The 20,036-nt window shown below is 37.5% G+C and overlaps 2 protein-coding genes across 3 annotated transcripts; one reads left to right on the top strand and one right to left on the bottom strand.

Annotated features, from left to right (window-relative positions):
• Positions 1–2,363: 2,363 nt before the first annotated feature.
• tmem181 (transmembrane protein 181) lies at positions 2,364–16,160 on the top strand. Its single transcript, XM_016539374.1, has 17 exons — positions 2,364–2,549; positions 4,522–4,625; positions 4,956–5,017; positions 6,107–6,194; positions 6,330–6,448; positions 8,019–8,150; positions 9,045–9,125; positions 9,204–9,303; positions 11,404–11,534; positions 11,609–11,700; positions 11,778–11,835; positions 12,928–13,030; positions 13,110–13,123; positions 13,532–13,646; positions 14,589–14,678; positions 14,777–14,843; positions 14,922–16,160. The coding sequence occupies exons 1-17, from the start codon at positions 2,437–2,439 to the stop codon at positions 15,004–15,006; spliced, it is 1,554 nt and encodes a 517-aa protein (XP_016394860.1). The 5' UTR covers positions 2,364–2,436; the 3' UTR covers positions 15,007–16,160.
• Positions 16,161–16,237: 77 nt separating this feature from the next.
• Positions 16,238–19,168, bottom strand: dynlt1b (dynein light chain Tctex-type 1b). Of its 2 annotated transcripts, XM_016539372.1 has the most exons (5): positions 19,071–19,168; positions 18,734–18,775; positions 18,529–18,652; positions 17,600–17,677; positions 16,238–16,326 (listed from the first exon to the last, which is right to left on the bottom strand). In XM_016539372.1, the coding sequence occupies exons 1-5, from the start codon at positions 19,095–19,097 to the stop codon at positions 16,256–16,258; spliced, it is 342 nt and encodes a 113-aa protein (XP_016394858.1). In that variant the 5' UTR covers positions 19,098–19,168; the 3' UTR covers positions 16,238–16,255. The 2 variants fall into 2 exon arrangements, with proteins under 2 accessions (XP_016394858.1, XP_016394859.1); XM_016539373.1 differs by lacking the exon at positions 18,734–18,775 and having other exon boundaries at positions 19,071–19,151.
• Between the last annotated feature and the right edge of the window lie 868 nt (positions 19,169–20,036).

The following is a 20,036-nucleotide window of genomic DNA, read 5'->3' on the forward strand; positions in this document are numbered from 1 at the left end:
CACCAAATAATGTTCTTTTTAGCAACGTCATATGACCCCTTTAATAGAATGGGATTAAATACATAAAGGATATTTGTGTTGTTTAACATTTAATTATTGCAGGTTTGCGTCATATTCTGAGTTGCATTATTTTTATTCATTTTGAGGAATACTGAATCTGTGTTTTTTTTTTTTTGTGGGTGAGATGAATTAATGCATATTCATATTTATTTTGAACTACAGTAACATCTTCTGATTTCTGTCACCATGGCAACACCAGAGCTGTCAATCAATAAATTGGAAACAAAGTAACTTGCGTTACTTATTTGAAAAAGTAACTCCGATATTCTCTTGTAAATTAAAAAGTAATGCGTTACTTTACTAGTTACTTGGGAAAAGTAATCTGATTACGTAACTGTAATGCGTTACCCCCAACACTGCTCACTGTTACATTATCTGGAGAATCCACTGAGATCGGAGCGTCTTTACTACGAGTGTCTTTAGTGGACTTTATCGTGCCGTTATTATATGAAATGTGTATTGGTAGGACAGTGATTTGGAGAAGGAGAAACGTGACTTTGGTGAACGAATGTTTGTATTGAACGGCACAAAGGCATGCTGGGTAAATGATGTTACTTGTTTTTTAAAGAACGTGTTTGTTTTAGAAGAGGTGAGCATGGAGCGGCTTTGTTACGGTTCGTTATAATTGCAACACTTTTTAGATTCGCGTTTGCTTTAGTCCATTCTGTCTGAAATAAGCGAAATACACCCATGATGCCGTTTGGTTTTGAGGTGACTGCTCGGCAGGAAAGTTAGGACTTGTTTAGATATGTTTATTTGCTCTGTACTGTATATTTAGGGGTATCATGCTTTGCCAGTTCCCAGTTTTTGGGGGTCAGGCGTGACTAACTTGAAGCCTATGCACTAGGGTTTGCATTGTACTGTAATGAACAGTTTTGTTGTTCCTCAAAAGCTGAATTGTGTCTTTGTCGGTGTGTAGCCCAATAAAAGTGTACAGGTTGAACTCTCCTCGATTATTATAAACACACTGATTATGCCAAATTCACGACACATTTGCATGCTTTTATCAGCAACATAAAAGCACATGGGAGAAACGTGATTATAAAATGAAGCGCTATGTTAATGTTTTTTTGAAGTACGGTAATATTTTAGTCACTCAGCAGCAGTGCATATATCAGAGCAGCGTGGTATTACCATTACTTTACCATGATTCAATTTTTGTATAGAGTGCATTAACTTTGCTTGTTAAATGGCTCTCTGAAACACTAGATTCTCTTGCATTTTGCAGTCAATTTTTTGTATAATTTATATGTTTGTATATATTATTATATTTTATTCATTTATAATTTGTTTTTTTAAGTAACCTTTATGTAGTGCTTTATACAATACAGATTGTGTCAAAGAAGCTTTAGTGTTGAACAGGAAAATGTAAAAAAATATATATAATTTTGAATAAAAACAAAACATTATTGTTTTGCTAATTTTCTAAAAAATAGTATAAAGTAAAGAAAAAATTAAATAAAATAATATAATATAATTTTTTTTATGGGGTTTCTTAAATGTTTTACTTCAGACTTGAACCAGTATATTATACTGTTTACATTAATATATGTACTGTATATACTACATTATACCCAAAATAAATAAATGGCAAAACAATATTAACACACTTAATTGTTTTTTTTTAAACCTTTCTATGACTGATTAGTCATGTTTGTCACTATAGTTGGTGTATTAACTTGTATTTAGTGTTAATGTTTTATTATTATTTATTATTTATTGATTTAAGTCATTTCCAGGTCTGAAAAAGTATGGAAAAAATGTGCATTTCTAGTTGTTTTTTTTGCCCCTATTTAGTTTTTTATTATAGAAAATTTAAGAATTTACTGAAAACAAGTTTATCATACAAGAAGTGTTTTTATGGCAGCTGTTTAGTGATTGTTAAACACGACTGGTGCACTTTTTCATTTTTCATTTTGGGTTTCTTACGATATTCTTAGCACCGTATTACATAGCCTCAAGACTTTTACGTGCACACAAGAAACTATTAACCCTATCATACAGCACAGTGCGCACGGAGCCACCTATTGTGCCATCAGCCCATTTCATGTCACGGAGGATGAGCTAAATTAGAGATTAGGTCTTGATATTAGAGGTGCTACCACAAGATCTGAGCAAGTAGATCTCTGTTAATTCATGTGCATCCATGCTCTCGCTTTATTCATAGCAAGATGGCAGTGATGCACAAAGGAAAGGGGTTTTATAAAACTAGACATTGTAATGCATCAGCATGCAAAAAATTACCGAGTGCGCGGAACCCTGTCCGTGGTCCTGAACGCGTGCCGTCACGTGACCCCCGCAGCAGACGCACAGTTAAACAGCATCGCCTGCATTTCCAGTCCACACAGCCGCAGAAAACCCGCGTGAAACGCAGCGATGGAGCGGCCGGAGAGCTTGGAGAAGATGAAGCAGCTCTGCAGGAGAATACAAGACGCCTTCAGAGAGCTCCAGGAAGATCTGACGCCCTACAAAACCGAGCGCTTCTACAGGTAACAAGCGCTTACTCAGCGCCATTAACGGGAACTACATCAAGTCCTGGTTTATTATACATTTACATTTACATTCAGTCATTTAGCAGACGCTTTTATCCAAAGCCACTTACAAATGAAGACAATAGAAGCAATCACAACCAATGATAGTCTCAGTTAGCTTAACCGTGTGTGTGTGTAACAAAAAGAAAACGAGCAGATAGAATAGAAAACGAATAGAGAAGGCCTTTGTGTTGTGAAAGTGTTAATTAAATATAATTATTACATCATATAGACACAAACAATGGCGCGTTAAAAATAGCGTGCCCTCGAATTAAAATGTGCATATGTCCATACACCTGTCATTAATTTCTAATAGGCTACATATGTAATATTTTTATTTTAAATATGCTGTAAATGTTCTTTTCGAATGAATCCCTGCGCATTCGGTCACACTAAAGCTGCTCTTTGAGGCATTCAAACGCCACATTTGATTAGCAAATAATATTAATTGGTATTAAAGCAATAGCGCAGATGGCACATGCGCACTGCGGCGGAGGTCACGTGACCTGGGGCGGGTGACGTCAGCGGGCTGATGTGTGCGGATATGCGCCGCCAGCAAACATAGTCCCGCGTGCTTCGCGTCGAGCTGCGCGAGGATGGAGCGGTAAGCGCGCGGAGCACCAGCACTACATCTCATAAACTCTTCTAGACGCGCTAGAGTCTCGCGGCGGTCTAAACTGTGTTTACTGTTATCAATAATTCATTCGTTACATGTGCAGTTTCTTTATATTTACAGTCGCTTTTGTGTCGTGTTTGCCGCTGTCTCAGGTGGGCGTGATCTCATCCAATTTCCTGTGTGTGTGAGTGAGTGTGAGAGAGTGTGTGTGTGTCTGTGTGTGAGTGTCTGTGTGTGTGTGTGTGTCTGTGTGAGTGAGAGAGAGTGTGTGTGTCTGTGTGTGTGTGTGTGTCTGTGTGTGTGTGTGTGCGAGTGAGAGAGTGTGTGTGTGTGTGTGTGAGAGTGTGTGTGTGTGTGTGAGTGAGTGGTGAGAGAGTGTGTGTGTGTGCGAGTGAGAGAGTGTGTGTGTGTGAGAGAGAGAGAGTGTGTGTGTGTGTGGTTTAAACATGTTTCTGGTTGTTTGAGTAACTAGTGATGAGTTTTGTATTAAACCGTTGCTTGATGCCTGTTTTAGCTCTGCAGCATTTGTTGAGTGTTTTCTTGACAGTTAGGCACTGATCTCATTCTCAGTTATGCGAGTTGATTTAAGGATTGTGCATGTGCCAAGTTCATATTTTGATTAATATCAGTATTCTTGTATGTTGTCGAGGGACTCTCACTGTGTTCAGATCTGTCAGAAATCACATGTACACCACAATAACATTAGAGACCATTACAACCATCGCTTTAGTGAATATAGACATTCCGCAGTCAAATTTAAACATCATTGCAATAATATCAAAACTGAAAAAAGTTTTTTATATATATATATATAAAACTGTGTGCGTGTGTATATATATATATATATATATATATATATATATATATGCACACACACACAGAGAATTATATATAAAATGATAAAACTATTTATTTATTTTAGATATAGAATTTATATTGAGAAATTTTGTGCATTTTTATATGTAATTAAATTGGTGTGTAATGTGTATATATAGCTATTTAATATTCTACATATAAAATGTATATTTAAAAAATTTGTGCATTATGTGTTTGTCGTCTATACTGTATAAATATATATATATGTGTATTTATATATACGTTGTAAAAATGTATTAACAATTATTAATTACTATATATTTATATATGAATTAAAAAAAGTTATGTATAACAATTAAAAACTTAAGTGTGATTGTGTAAGTGGATTTAAATCAATATTGAATGTGCTGTGTATGTTTGCAGACTCATGACTCTTAATATTTGTGTGTGTGTATATATGTCTGTGTGTGTGTGTGTGTGTGTGTGTGTGTGCTGCAGGTTGGCCCCCATGCGTCTCTACACTCTCTCTAAGAGGCACTTCGTTCTGGTGTTCGTGGTTTTCTTCTTCTGCTTCGGCGTCTCCACACTCATCGGTGTGTCAGGTGAGGCTCTGCTTTCCTGCAGACAGAAGCCCGTTTCCCAGCATGCACTGCTCACCGTCCCTTCACGGTTCTTTGTTCTTTTGAGGCCTGTAATCAGTCGAGTGGATAACGATCATGCGCTTCACAATGACGGACTCTAACGTTTTCATTCGCAGCCCTCAAAGATCTAGTGAATCAGAATCACAAATCTCATTCACAAAGCAATGAAACTTTACACCGCTGAGAGTGGAATGAAAAGAAAAAGACACACAGTGATTGATAGCAGGCCAAAGCGAGGAGTTATTATATGAGATGTGCAGCTGAACTGACTGATGAATGTCTCTCCTGCAGGACCCAAGATCATTAGTGAGAATTACTACAACGGTTTGAGTGTCAGCACCAATGCATCAAAGGTGAGATTCATGCAATCAACTGCAGATTTACTCCATATTTTATTTATTTTGTGTGTGTGTGTCTGTGTGAGAGAGTGAGAATGTGTGTGTGTGTGTGAGAAAGAAGTCTCTTCTGCTCACCAAGACTGCATTTATTTGGTCAAAAATACAGTAAAAATTGTCCATTCAAATGTGAGAAATATGTGACCCTGGAGCACAAAACCAGTCATAAGGGTCAATTTCCTGAAATTGAGATTTATGCATCATCTGAAAGCTGAATAAATAATCTTTCCATTGATGTATGGTTTGTTAGGATCGGACAATATTTGGCTGAGATACAACTATTTGAAAATCTGGAATCTGAGGGAGCAAAAAAATCTAAATATTGAGAAAATCATCTTTAAAGTTGTTCAAATGAAGTTCTTAGCAATGCATATTACTAATCAAAAATTATGTTTTAATATAATAAATAATAAAAGAAAATTGAGTAAGTCGGTGTAAAAGGTGTGTGGACGAATATTTCTATTTCAAATAAATGCTGTTCTTTAAAACTTTATTCATCTGTGAATCCTGAAAAATAATGTATCACGGTTTCCACAAAAATATTGTGCAGCACAACTGTGTTCAACATTGATAATAATCAGAAATGTTTCTTGAGCAGCAAATCAGCATATTATTATGATTTCTGAAGATCATGTGACACTGAAGACTGGAGTAATGATGCTGAAAATACAGCTGCGCATCACAGAAATAAATTACAGTTTAACAGATATTCACACAGAAAACAGCTTGAAATTGTAAAAATATTTCACTGTTTTTACTGTATTTTTGATCAAATAAATGCAGCCTCGGTGAGCAGAAGTAATGATGCTGAAAATACAGCTGCGCATCACAGAAATACATTACAGTTTAACAGATATTCACATAGAAAACATATTTTAGATTAGAATAATATTTCAAATTTTTTTACTGTGTTTTTTGATGAAATGACAGCCTTGGTGAGCAGAAGAGAATTTTTCAGAAACATTAAAACATCTTAATTATTCCAGACGTTTGTTGGTTAGTGCGAGTCTATGTTTTTGGGGTAAATGTGAGCTGTTTTGTGTTCAGAGCGGCCCGTTTGACCTCCACTCTCCACCGCTGTCCAACTACAACCAGCAGCTGTGGCTGACCTGCATCATCCAACTGTACAGCAGCAGTGAGAGCCGCCTTCCCTGAGTGTGTGTGAGAGAGAGTGTGTGTGTGTGAGTGTGAGAGAGAGTGTGAGTGAGAGAGTGTGTGTGTGAGTGTGAGAGTGTGTGTGTAAGCTGATGAAGTGTGTGTTCAGTTGCAGATTTGAGCTGGGAAGAGCTGGGGATGAACGTGGAGCTGCAGGGTGTGATGCAGGACGCTAGCGTAATGCGCATCAGCAACAACGTTCACAACAAGAACCGAAGCCTGCGCTGCGCCGCCGTGAGTCACAGCTGCACCATTAAGCCATTCGTTTATTTAAATCTAATTAAGAGTCACCCTCCATTTTTTAACACAGACATAGACAAACTCAAATTGGTATAATTCATGAACGCTTTGGAATACAGACCTAAGGTTGGACTCAAAAAGTATCTAAAAAAGTTTACATTTACATTTATTTGAAATTCAAAATTGCTATAAAATTAAAGCCTTGTGTCTAAATAAGCTCTGAGGTGCAAGTCATTTATCATAATTATTATATTCAGTGGCTTCTCCTCCTTTTCTTAGAGATATTTAGTGCCAGTTTATCAGGGAGTGACGCTTTTGTTCTCTTGGACTCGTTGGATGGAAACGGTGCTTTATTCACAAATGTTTAATGCGATATTCCAGTCTTGCGCATAAATTTAATTAGAATCTTTGGATGGAAACATAGCTAGTATGACCCATTTCAGGAGCTGCCAAAATTACATTTTAAAAGCAGACCGTTAGCATGTTTGGGTAAGAAACGGCTTTACAAACAGTCTTTTCAACTACACACTATTATTTCTGTCTTACAGTCATTCATATTATCACAGAAATACTGGGATGAAAGTTAAAAAAAATCTACATCATAACAGGAGGTCTGTGTGTGTGTGTGTGTGCGTGTCTCTGTGTGTGTCCGTGTGTGTGTGTGTGTGTGTGTCTGTGCCTCGGTGTGTCTCTGTCTGTGTGTCTGTCTCTGTGTGTGTGTCTGTGTCTCTGCATGCGTGTGTCTGCATGCGTGTGTCTGTGTCTCTGTGCGTGTGTCTGTGTCTCTGCGTGTCTGTGTCTGTCTCTGTGTGTGCGTGTGTCTGTGTCTCTGTGTGTCTGTCTCTGTGCGTGTGTCTGTGTGTCTGTCTCTGTGCGTGTGTCTGTGCCTCGGTGTGTCTCTGTGTGTGTGTCTGTGTCTCTGCATGCGTGTGTCTGTCTCTGTCTGTGTCTCTGCGTGCGTGTGTCTGTGTCTGTCTCTGTGCGCGCGCGCGTGTGTGTGCGTGCGTGTGTCTGTGTCTCTGCGTGTGTCTGTGTCTCTGTGTGTCTGTCTCTGTGCGTGTGTCTGTCTCTGTGCGTGTGTCTGTGCCTCGGTGTGTCTCTGTGCATGTGTCTGTGTCTCTGTGTGTGTGTCTGTGCATGTGTCTGTGTCTCTGTGTGTATGTCTGTGTCTCTGCGTGAGTGTGTCTGTGTCTCTGTGCGTGTGTCTGTGTCTCTGTGCGTGTGTCTGTGTCTCTGTGCGTGTGTCTGTGTCTCTGTGTGTGTGTGCGTGCGTGTGTCTGTGTCTCTGTGTGTCTGTGTCTCTGTGCGTGCGTGTGTGCATGCGTGTCTCTGTGCGTGCGTGTGTGTGTGTGCATGTGTGTGTCTGTGTCTCTCTCTGTGCGTGCGTGTGTCTGTGTCTCTGTGTGTCTGTGTCTCTGTGCGTGCGTGTGTGCATGCGTGTCTCTGTGCGTGCGTGTGTGTGTGTGCATGTGTGTGTCTGTGTCTCTGTGTGTGCGTGCGTGTGTCTGTGTCTCTGTGTGTCTGTGTCTCTGTGTGCGTGCGTCTGTGTGTGTGTGTGTTACAGCATCAGCAGGCGTGTGACGAGATCATCGTGCTGCATCTGGGATATCTGAACTACACTCAGTACAAGATCAACGTCAGCTTCAGGAACCTGCAGGACGGCCTGAAGGACAAAATCAAAAATGTGACTTTTGTGGTGAGTTCAGATTTTAACACTGTCCTGCAAAAACATAATACACATGATAGTAGATCATTTGATGCTGGAAAATCAAAAACCTTCCATCATGTACAGTTTTTCACAAAATAAGTGACCACAAAAAGCAGGTCAAATGTCAAATGTTTTGGTTTTAATGACACAAAAGGATTCCAAGGAGTCACGTCAATGTATTTCTATAGCACATTTAGAGTTGTGCCAAAGTGCTGTACAACAAAACACAGCATATAAGAAACATAACATGCATCATATGAAAAATAAACACATTAAAATAGAATCAGAGCAAAATGACATCAAACCCTTAAACTGACATTAATCAAAAGCCAGAGAAAACAAATAAGATTTGAGAACCGACTTAAAACTGTCTCGTGAAGGAGCAAGTCACATTTACAGGCAAACTATTCCAAAGTTTAGGAGCTGCAGCTTAACTCCACTTACCAGAGCAAAGCTATGCTCAAAACTCAATTTAATGTGGTGCGATTCATTCTGAAAAAAATTATTAAAATCGGCATTAGAATGCAGTTATATAAGCACAAAACCTGTGATGTTCATGTTTTCCCCAGTGGTTGTTTGTATGCAGTGAGAGCAGAAATCATCTGCTCATCTTTGCGTTTCCTTCTGTCTCTGGTCATAATTCTGAGCTTGAAATCAGGATTAGAAATACAATATTGTCACACGTGTGAAAATGTGCCGAGAATTGAACAAATATCTGTAATCTGAATGAGATCCAGACAGGAATCATGTGTTTGTGCTGGTTTTCAGAAACACTACGAAATGCACAAAGTGTGCCGCTAAACAGACAGACCAGCTCTCAATTAATTCAGCAGATCCAGGAATCACAGCTGAGCCGTTTCTCTGTGTTGTGTGCTTCCTCAGTTTAAGATGTACAGCGCCACGTTCTCTCAGGTGGAGATCTGGTTCCGCTTCGTGTTTGTGGTGATGACCTTCATCGTGACCGTGAGTTACCGCCGCACACCGTCTGCATGTTTTGAGTGTTTCACGAGCGTCTGATGTGATGATGCTGTGTTTGTGCAGTGTGTGTTCGCTCACTCCTTACGCAAGTTCTCCATGAGGGACTGGGGCATCGAGCAGAAGTGGATGTCTGTTCTTCTTCCTCTGCTGCTGCTGTATAACGGTGAGACACACGTTTCACTTCCTTTACATCACAACTGGATGATTAAAAACTAGTGCTGTCAAACAATAATCACATTCAAATTACGTATACAGTATGTGTGTGTAGTGTGTATATTTATTATGTATATATATAAATACAAACACATGCATGTATATATTTAAGAAAAATTTTATATTTGTATATTAAATATATTTATATATAATATAAATTATATAAATGTTTACATGTAAATATTTTCAAAATATATACTGTACTGTATGTGTGTGTATTTATATATACATAATAAATATACACAGAACAACCGATCCGATACCAAAGATTCTGAGTATCGGCTGATACGGATCCAATACAGCACTGTTTTTTAGTCAATGTAGAATTTCTATACCTCTGTGTGTTGACCTGATCATCTCTGTTCTGTGTGTTAAATACAATCTACTAAATATAGACAACTTCATTTTGAAGAAAAATAACAAATGAAAAAATGATATAATCATAATCTATGACAAAAATACTATTATAAACTAGGTCGGAGATAATTCAGTAGCAAACGTTATTCTAGAAAAATCATGAGTGCACAATAATTCTAAAAATCTAAACATTTAGTGAAACAACATTATTTAGTGGGGAACAAATAAAAGTGAATAAGTATAGGATTAAATCTGGTAGAGTGTTACATTGCTCTTTGTATTGTAAAATACATTCATGAAAAACAAGTAAATGTATTAATATATAAATATATAGTATAAAATTAAAAGACGTTACATTTAAATGTATAGCACAGTAATGGAGGCAGCAACATATGATAGTATGTATTTAGTGTATGTATTTAGAGTATGTTTTTTCACTGCATGATTCAGTCTGTTAAAACACATTTAGAATGATCACAATATTCAAGACACGGGGGCAGAAAATGTATATATTTATACCACTTCATATAGTTAATCAATTTCACACAGCAATGCGATATTGTAACGCATTACTTTCCATAAAAAGTAACTAAGTAACGTAATTAGTTACTTTTTTTAGGGAGTAATGCAACATTGTAACACATTACTTTCCATAAAAAGTAACTAAGTAACGTAATTAGTTACTTTTTTAGGGAGTAACGCAGTACTGTAACGCATTACTTTCCATAAAAAGTAACTAAGTAACATAATTAGTTACTTTTTTAGGGAGTAACGCAATATTGTAACGCATTACTTTCCATAAAAAGTAACCAAATAATGTAATTAGTTACTTTTTTAGGGAGTAACGCAATATTGTAACGCATTACTTTCCATAAAAAGTAACTAAGTAACGTAATTAGTTACTTTTTTTAGGGAGTAATGCAACATTGTAACACATTACTTTCCATAAAAAGTAACTAAGTAACCTAATACTGCATCTGAACAGATCTAATCATTTAAGTGAAAGCAAACTATTATGTGGCAAAAAGGTCACAAGTTACAAAAAGACGACAATCTAGTTTGTTATAAAATTTGTCTCTGCATATTAATATTAAATGCAAATTAAAGGATTGAATTAGTTTTTGTTCACATAATATATGTGTGTATACTGTGTATATTTATTATGTATATATATAAATACAAACACATGCATGTATATATTTAAGAAAAATTTTATATTTGTATATTAAATATATTTATATATAATATAAATTATATAAATGTTTACATGTAAATATTTTCAAAATATATACTGTACTGTATGTGTGTGTATTTATATATACATAATAAATATACACAGTACACATACATTATGTAAACAAAAATGTGACCGTAAAGACATTTCTAACGTTACATTAGATTTACTTTTCAGATAAATGCTGTCTTTTTGAACTTTCTATTCAGCTGTGAATCCTGAAAAATAAAATGAATCACGGTTACCACAGAAATATTAATGTTTTCAATAAAAAGTAACCAAATAATGTAATTAGTTACTTTTTTAGGGAGTAACGCAATATTGTAACGCATTACTTTCCATAAAAAGTAACCAAATAATGTAATTAGTTACTTTTTTAGGGAGTAACGCAATATTGTAACGCATTACGTTTAACAGTAACTTTCCCCAACACTGGTGTCTGATGTGCTGCTGTTGTAGATCCGTTCTTCCCACTGTCGTTCCTGGTGAACAGCTGGTTTCCGGGAACTCTGGACGCTTTCTTCCAAGCTCTGTTCCTGTGTGCGCTGCTGCTCTTCTGGCTGTGTGTGTATCACGGCATCCGAGTGCAGGTACGCTCTGTGAAGGGCCCTCACTAGTGCACTACACACCTGTCTGCTCTGCTCACCTGTGCTCTCACCTGCAGGGAGACCGGAGGTTCCTGACCTTCTACCTGCCCAAGCTGCTGATCGTGGGGCTGCTGTGGCTCTCGGCCGTCACGCTGGGAATCTGGCAAACGTGAGAAACCTGCAGCTGTTTTCTGCTGTCACTGCTGGTGCCTTACGGGATTCTCATCAGATTTTTCTTCTTATTAGGGTGAATGAGCTGCAGGATCCCACGTATCAGTACAACGTGGACATCCAGAACTTCCAGGTGAGTTTCTTTCAGCTCCACACCGATTGTTCCTGCTTAATAAAATAGCATCTGTCCAAATATTTCAAATGTATAATTTGTGACCCTGGAGCACAAAACCAGTCATAAGGGTCAATTTGTTTTAAATTGAGATTTATACATCATTTGAAAGCTAAAGATAAATAAGCTTTCCATTGATGTATGGTTTGTTAGGATCGGACAATATTTAGGATAGGACCTAACCCTAACCCAACGTCAAAGTCTGAAAAATACAGTTAAGTCGCAGATTTTCAGATGATAAAAAAATGCAACTTGTATTACAGAAAATACAGTAAAAAATCAAATTGAAGTCTTTTTGAAATATGTCGCAGCATGTTTCAGATGATAAAAACAAATGCAATTTACATTCCAGAAAATATGGAATATATACAGAAAAACTCTTTCCCCGCCAGTGTTTTTGCTGATTTTCATTAAAATTTCATGGCCCCCAGAATATTGTGTTGTGTGAATATCTGAACATGCAATACATCAAATAAAGATCAGACCGTCTACTTTCAAAGAAAAAAACATTGAGTTTTATTCTAGCTTCAAGCATTGTATTTTTTATAAACACTTGAATGTAGGTAGGTTTCATTTTGAGCAAAAAGCTGAGAAAATCGTATTTTTTATCAAATACTGCATCTGGATCATATTCGGTAATATTATCAAAGCAAAGATACAGTAGATGGCTTCCATCAGCGCTCCCAAAGCTTGCACACTTTCTGGATCCACATTTCACTCGCTAACATCAGGCAGTTTTCATTTATACGCGGTTAGTGTTGATGATCGCATTATTTTTCATATGCATGCGCTTACATCTGAGATCGCTCGTTTCTGCGTCTTCCTCGCCTGTGTTTTTGATCGAGTGATTCTAGACTCATTCAGGAGATGCGTAATAGTGCCCCCTAGCGTATAACAGTGCAAACACGGAAGCACGAAAAATAACGTGTTTGGCGGGGAAAGAGTTAAATTCAAGTGTTTGTTTGTGTGTGTGTTTGTTTGTGTGTGTGTTTGTTTGTGTGTGTGTATTGTGTGTGTGTGTGTGTGTATATTGTGTGTGTGTGTTTGCTGCAGGGCATGAAGGTCTTCTTCCTGCTGCTGGTGGCTGTGTATGTGCTGTATCTGGTGTTTCTGGTGCTGTGTGCCTGCTCCGAGCTCAAGAACACACCCTACACAGGTAACACACACACACACACACACACTCTCACACAGACAACAAACTCTTACAGCTGAAAGATCTTGATGTTTCCTTCAAGACTCACGGCTCTCTGTAGCACGTGTTTGGAGATCATGTTTATGTGAGCTAGACTTCCTCCACGTCATCTCATTTTCCCCCTGCATGTTTATGTGTGTGTGTGTATATTTTGTGTGTGTGTGTGTGTGTGTGTGTGTGTTTGCTGCAGGGCATGAAGGTCTTCTTCCTGCTGCTGGTGGCTGTGTATGTGCTGTATCTGGTGTTTCTGGTGCTGTGTGCCTGCTCCGAGCTCAAGAACACACCCTACACAGGTAACACACACACACACACACACACTCACAAACACACACTCAAACACACACACACTCACAAACACACACTCAAACACACACACACACAAACACACGCTCACACACTCTCTCTCTCTCTCTCACACACACACACACACACACCTGTGTAAATACACACTTTCACATGAGTGAGTTTTGTGTTGTCATTTCCTCTTCCTGTTTCCTCAGTGTGGTTATTCTGTACCTGAGATTCGGCTCCAAGGCTTTGCAAGACAACTTTGTTTCCGAACTTTCCACTCACTACCAGAATTATATCCTTTCATTCCAGATTCCCTCACATCTGATTCTTCACTGGAAATCCATCGCTATAAAACTAAAACTACAAATTGTTAGAAATCCATTAAGAACAGAAAAATCGTTTCGTTTCATTGGTTTAAAGCAAGCATTAAGGATCCTATTGTAGTTTTTATTAATATTTTGAATTAGTTTTTATATTTTCCAAGTTTTAGTAACTTTACTGTGTTTGTCGACATCTGTACAGTTTTATTCATTTTTATTTCCGTTTTATTTTTATTTTTTTAGAGCATTAAGTTGAACTAAACAGTTTAAATAAAACAAGTTTAAGTTTTTTTTTATATTTTATTTTTAGTTAACGTTTTTTTTATAGTAACTTTACTGTGTTTGTCGACGTCTCTGTACAGTTTTATTCATTTTTATTTCCGTTTTATTTTTATTTTTTAGAGCATTAAGTTGAACTAAACACAGTTTAAATAAAACAAGTTTAAGTTTTTTTTAATATTTTATTTTTAGTTAACGTTTTTTTTATTTCAAGTAACAAAAATATTTTAAAGTTCTAGTTATATATATATATATATATATTACAACTTTTAATTTATTCAAGTTTTAACTTTTTAATTTAAGTTTTAGTAATTTAGCCATTTGTTTTATTCATGTTTTTTGTCATTTTTATTTAAAATGTCTGTATAGTTTTTTATTAATTTTTTTCTACTGTATTGCAGTGTTATTTTCAATTAGATTTTATTTTTATAATTTTTTTCATTTTAATTTTAGTTTAGGTTTTAGTAATTTTGTGTTTTGTCATTTTTATTTTTGTCTATAGTGTTATTTATTATTAATTTTAGTACTAGTTTTTAGTTTTTCTAAATGGTGTTTTTCCATGGTTTTAGTTAGCAGTAATAAGCCTGGTTTAAAGTGGTTGATCTGTGGTTCTCCTGAGTGTGTCTCTGCACCCGCGGAGTTTCTGTCCTTCTACGGTCTGCTGAACTTCTATCTCTACACGCTAGCGTTCGTCTACTCGCCCTCCACAAGCGCTCTGTACGGTGAGTCCATCGCCGTGCGCTGTTTCTGCAGCAGAGCTGGCCTTCGTCACGTAGATGTGTGTGTGTGTGTGTGTGTGTGTGTGTGTGTGTGTGTGCAGACTCGCAGCTGAAGGACAACCCTGCCTTCTCCATGCTCAACGACTCGGACGATGACGTCATTTACGGGTACGTCCCCACATCAGGACACTCATGCCATCCACACCATGCTTTCTGATGCTCCTGTGTGGATCTGTTTCTCTGAAGGAGCGATTATGAGGAAACGCCTCTCCAGAACGGCCGCGCCATCAAAGCCAGCGCCAAATACCAGGATGAGAGCGGGAGCGACTGAAAGCGGAGTGACTCCGGATCGCGGGTGCACACCGAACACATGTATATAGACTAACACAGTGTGTAAATATACGAGCCGATGTATTTTTAAAGCTACAGTGTTGTGTTTCTGAAGTCATTACACCTGATCTCAGATCAGTGCTCCAACACTGCTGGGCTCAGTGGCGTGTTTCACCTCCAAATTAAAAGGGGAAAAATCAATAGTCTATATTTTCATTTGCATTTGAGATAATTAAGCACATTTAACCCTGAGATAATGAAAATCATCCTGATACGCTCAATTCATTAACACTAATAATACCTTGATGTAAGGTGTGCTTTTATACACAAGTATAAACATATTAAAAAGGTGTTCATTTTCAATTAATATGAAATACTTCTATAAATAAAGTTAGATTTTTGTTTGCAGTGCAGTAATAACTGTTTAGGGTAAATGTGCTTAATTTTCATTTAAACAAAATTTAATTAAGGGTCTCAAAATATTTAATTCTTTTGGTTTTTGAGTGATTCATATTGTGTATTTCTAGATGGTGTTTATGTGATTGGCCCAGTTGTTTCTCATCGATCAGACTCTGTTAATAAGGTGTGAGGAAGCTGCTTATGTGCATGTATTTCTGTTGATTTCTGGCTGGTTTGAGTTGTTTCTGGAGATGCTGTGTGAGTGCTTATGGATGAGAATATTGAGCCTCGTGTTTCTTTGCCTTCACTGGATGTCGTTTATCGATTTTCAAGAAGCCTTCTTTTCTCACATTCCTGGTTTATTGTGCTTCTCTCTTGTTTTTGTGTATTTCTGATGATTATTTTGTGGGTCTGAATCACTTCCAGGGTCCCGCTGAGGACCGAAGCGCTTGTTTTTGTTTTGTAAGCTCTGTTGCTTCACTGCGTTGTCTTCTGAACTGAGCTGTGAGGACAGGACTCTAGAGCGGTGCTGTTTTACGCATTTCTATTGACTTGTTTGTTTGATTGAGTGGTTTATCTGTCCGATGTGTCGCTGGGCTTTATGAAGTGTCCCAGAAGCACTGTGTGATGACTGTGCCTTTCCACGTGAACATGAGATCATTCCTGAAGCCGCTGAGCTCGGTCCAGACGAGGAGCTCTCCTTCACTCGCACTGCTGTGACGTCTGAGCAAATGTGGAATAAACTCTTCAGACGGTTTTAAGAGGTGAATTCATGTGCTTTTATTGTACAGGAGAGTTTAATGCAGGAATACTGAAGGTTTCATAAGAAGCGGTGTGTGTTTGATGTGACTCTAGATGGCGAGTCCGAACACACTGACGATGCAGTACAGGTGTTTGTTTTCCCATCGGACCGAGCAGCTGCCTGCAGAAGAGACCAAACACACGCGTGTGACCCTGGAGCACAAACCCAGTCATAGCTTTCCATTGGTGTATGGTTTGTTAGGATAGATCAGGGGTAGGCAAGTTCGGTCCTAGAGAGCCGCAGTCCTGCAGAGTTCTGATTAGGGTTGGAGCTGAACTCTGCAGGACTGCGGCTCTCTAGGACCGAACTCGCCTACCCCTGGGATAGGACAATATTTGGCTGAGATACAACTATCTGGAAATATTGAGAAAAATCTAAATATTGAGAAAATCATCTTTAAAGTTGTTCAAATGAAGTTCTTAGCAATGCATATTACTAATCAAAAATTAAGTTTTGATATATTTACGGTAGGAGATTTACAAAATATCTTCATGGAACATGATCTTTACTTAATATCCGAATGATTTTTGGCATAAAAGAAAAATCTATAATTTTGACCCATACAATGTATTGTTGGCTATTGCTACAAATATACCCCAGCGACTTAACACTGCTTTTGTGCTGCAGGGTCACATATTATTCTGAATTCTAAAAAAAAATGCAAATGTAAAAAAAAAAAATCAAATAAACTGCAACAGAAGGGCAAAGAAGTTTTACTTCTAATAATTTAACGGTGTAAAGTCCAGAGATGGAAAAAAAATTCAAACGATATTGTATTTGTTTTGTTTTGTTTTGTCATAGATTAGCTATTGTAAGAAATGTTTAACATTAGGCGATATTTTTGTAACATCAAACTACATTTATTTCTGGAAATGAATGACCGAATGAAGAATATCATACTGCAATATTCCTTTAGCATTACCTCTAAAAATAAAAATGTATAAATGTAAATAAATGTATAATTAATAAAATACACTGTGCTTCTAATAACTTTGGCTAATATTCTGGCAAGATTCTGTCAAAATGATGAACAAACGTCCTTCCTAGAACGTTACTAGAACATTAATAATGTTTCTTCCCAAAATGTTTGTTAGATGTTCATCTGATGTTTTTAAAATGTTGCGACTTGTTTCAGAACGTTAAAAGAACACTTAAGCGTAACATTCCCATAATATTTGCAAAATGATCAAACGGAATGTTTCGTTCATGTTCACATAACCAAGAAAAACATTTTTAAAACATTAAAAAACCTGAACGTTTGAATGTTTGAAGAACATTAGAAGTAGCATTTTAATATGAACATCAGAACATATTTTTCTGTAAGCTGGGTCAAAGGTGTGTGTAGAACTGCTGTTCACATTTCTATTGGAATAGAACTCAGGACGGCTCTTACCATCTGTAGTATTGTCCCAGAAACATGACGAAGCCGACTGCAGTCCTGCACCGTTTTTCTGCATTATAATACATGTGACTGATGGAGAGAACAGAGATGATCATTCTGTAGTAACATAATAACCATGAGCTTCAGCTCCGTTACAGGAACAGTTCAGACACAAATGAAGATGTGTTCACCCTCAGTTCATCCCAGATCAGGAGGAGTTTGTTTCTTCATCAGGTTTGTAGAAATGCAGCATTGCATCAGTGTCTCAGCAATGGATGCTCTGCAGTGAATGGGTGCCGTCAGAATGAGAGTCCAAACAGCTGATAAAAACATCACAATAATCCACAAGTAATCCACACCACTCCAGTCCATCAGTTAACCTCTAGAGAAGTGAAAGCTGTGTGTTTGTAAGAAACAAATCCATCATTTAGGTGTGTTTAACTTCAAACTGTTGCATCCATGGCCTAAATACAAGTCCTTTATCCATAATGTTGCTTCCTCCAGTGAAAAAGTGTTCTGGTGTGAATCAGGAGAGAAATCTGCACAGATCAAGCAGCGTTTACAAGCCAAAACAGCTCTAAACAAATTTGTGGGTGGATTTTGATGTGAGAGACAACAGCAGATGCACTTTTTCACTGGAGGAAGCGTTATTATAGACTCATTTTTGAGTTAAAAGCGTCTTAATGCTGGATTTGTCTCAGCTTTTGTCTTCTCCAGATGTTAACTGATGGACTGGAGTGCTGTGGATTACTTGTGGATTATTGTGATGTTTTTATCAGCTGTTTGGACTCTCATTCTGACGGCACCCATTCACTGCAGAGCATCCATTGCTGAGACACTGATGCAATGCTACATTTCTCCAAACCTGATGAAGAAACAAACTCCTCCTGATCTCAGATGAACACATTATCATGTTTGTCAGGTGTGGGTCTGAGGCTGACCGATGTATTTGAAGGGTTTGCTCAGTTTGCTGAGCTGCCCGAGGCTCTGCTCCACCACGCTGGACATCCACTGGTTCACACGCTTGTGCTCGTACGGGTTTCTGCCGATCACTGCTTCCAGAGACTGCACAGAGAGAGAAGAAGCGCTCGCACATCACTCAAACACAAGACGAGGCTCAGAGATGAAGCGGAGAGACGAGCAAACCTCCTTCACGATGCTGCTCACTTCATCCACAACGAACGCCGTCTGGAGGAAATCAGACGATAAAACACACCATAAACACCTCTGTTATCCGCTGTAGCTCTGCTTGAAGCTTCAATGAAGGATCCTGTGTTGAAATTCCCAAACAAACGACGAATCTACTGAAGTAAACACGCCGCTAGTTCAGGAAACGTTCCTCGGTTAGCAGCTGTTAGCGATTAGCTTCACCGCGGCGCGAAGAATAAAGGCAGGGAATGCGATAAATGATTTCTTAAAGCAAACATCTTCTCTTTGATTTCTGATTGAGTACATTTCAAACATTTGATCGTCTTTAACTTACCTCTTCCGCGCTCTGATCGTCGTCCATGTTTCGTTGTTGTCGCGCGAATGCGAAGCCTCGGCGGTTGTCATGGAAATGACGCACACGTCACGACGCAGAGACGACGTATTATATTGCACGCGTGTGAAATAATTAATTACAGACGGCTGAAAAGATGCTTTGTGAATCCAATGTGATTGTGTTTTTTTTATTCCAATTTCCAAATAATAATGGCTTGATTTAAATTCTTACGCTTCTAGCCTTACATACCTTCATCCTCAAGATGTTATTATTTATTATGAATATCCAAAGCTGTTATCTGCTGAATATGTTGTTAATGTGCTTATATTGAATGCAAAATTGCTTAAATCTCCAGTCTTTCCTTTTTCTTGCTGAATTTGACCCTCTTGTTTCATCTCATTACAAATAACAAAACAGTGCCACATATTTTTTGTGCATTATGAAAACTATTCTAAAAAATATGTTGTAATCTTATTTTTGTGCTTTTGTGATTTTTTTTCCTGTGTGGATAATACCATAACTTGATGTGCGCAAATCCATAATATTAGTTTTCTGCAATAAAAAAAATAAAATAAATAACATTATACCAAAACTTTACTTACAGACTTTTCACTAACTCTCCACATTTTTAGATGCATAATTTTGATGGTGGTTTTTATTTGTTATTTTGTATGATATAAAGCTAATTTCATGCAGTCTTTAAATTTAGATTACAGACTGTATACAGTCCTTCTGACCTGCTGAAAACATCTCCCTTATAACTACTTACTGGAGGTATTAATCTTTCGGATAAGAAATGTATTAATTCTTACGTCAGAAAGTGTTATTCATGATATCAGTCATCATCCACAAGCACAGTACAAGTGTAAAGATTACAAAAAGGTAAATCAACACACAGAAATAGGCTATATAAATCTCACCGTGTCAAAATAATAATAACAGCATATATCAAACACCAAAGAAACA

Source organism: Sinocyclocheilus rhinocerous, unplaced genomic scaffold (genome assembly GCF_001515625.1).
Source record: "Sinocyclocheilus rhinocerous isolate Xijiao unplaced genomic scaffold, SAMN03320098_v1.1 scaffold2682, whole genome shotgun sequence".
NCBI classification, from domain to species: domain Eukaryota; kingdom Metazoa; phylum Chordata; class Actinopteri; order Cypriniformes; family Cyprinidae; genus Sinocyclocheilus; species Sinocyclocheilus rhinocerous.

What these genes read in the sequence shown, in the direction of transcription:
- tmem181 (XM_016539374.1), top strand. Translation starts at nt 2,437, where the DNA reads ATGGAGCGGCCGGAGAGCTTGGAGAAGATGAAGCAGCTCTGCAGGAGA. An exon ending in CATCCAACTGTACAGCAGCA is followed by an intron (nt 6,195 to 6,329) that starts GTGAGAGCCGCC and finishes GTTCAGTTGCAG; the next exon opens with ATTTGAGCTGGGAAGAGCTG. An exon ending in ACTTTCCACTCACTACCAGA is followed by an intron (nt 13,647 to 14,588) that starts ATTATATCCTTT and finishes GTGTCTCTGCAC; the next exon opens with CCGCGGAGTTTCTGTCCTTC.
- dynlt1b (XM_016539372.1), bottom strand. Translation starts at nt 19,097, where the DNA reads ATGGACGACGATCAGAGCGCGGAAGAG. An exon ending in TGAGCAGCATCGTGAAGGAG is followed by an intron (nt 18,653 to 18,733) that starts GTTTGCTCGTCT and finishes CTCTCTGTGCAG; the next exon opens with TCTCTGGAAGCAGTGATCGG. An exon ending in CTGGGACAATACTACAGATG is followed by an intron (nt 16,327 to 17,599) that starts GTAAGAGCCGTC and finishes TCTCTTCTGCAG; the next exon opens with GCAGCTGCTCGGTCCGATGG.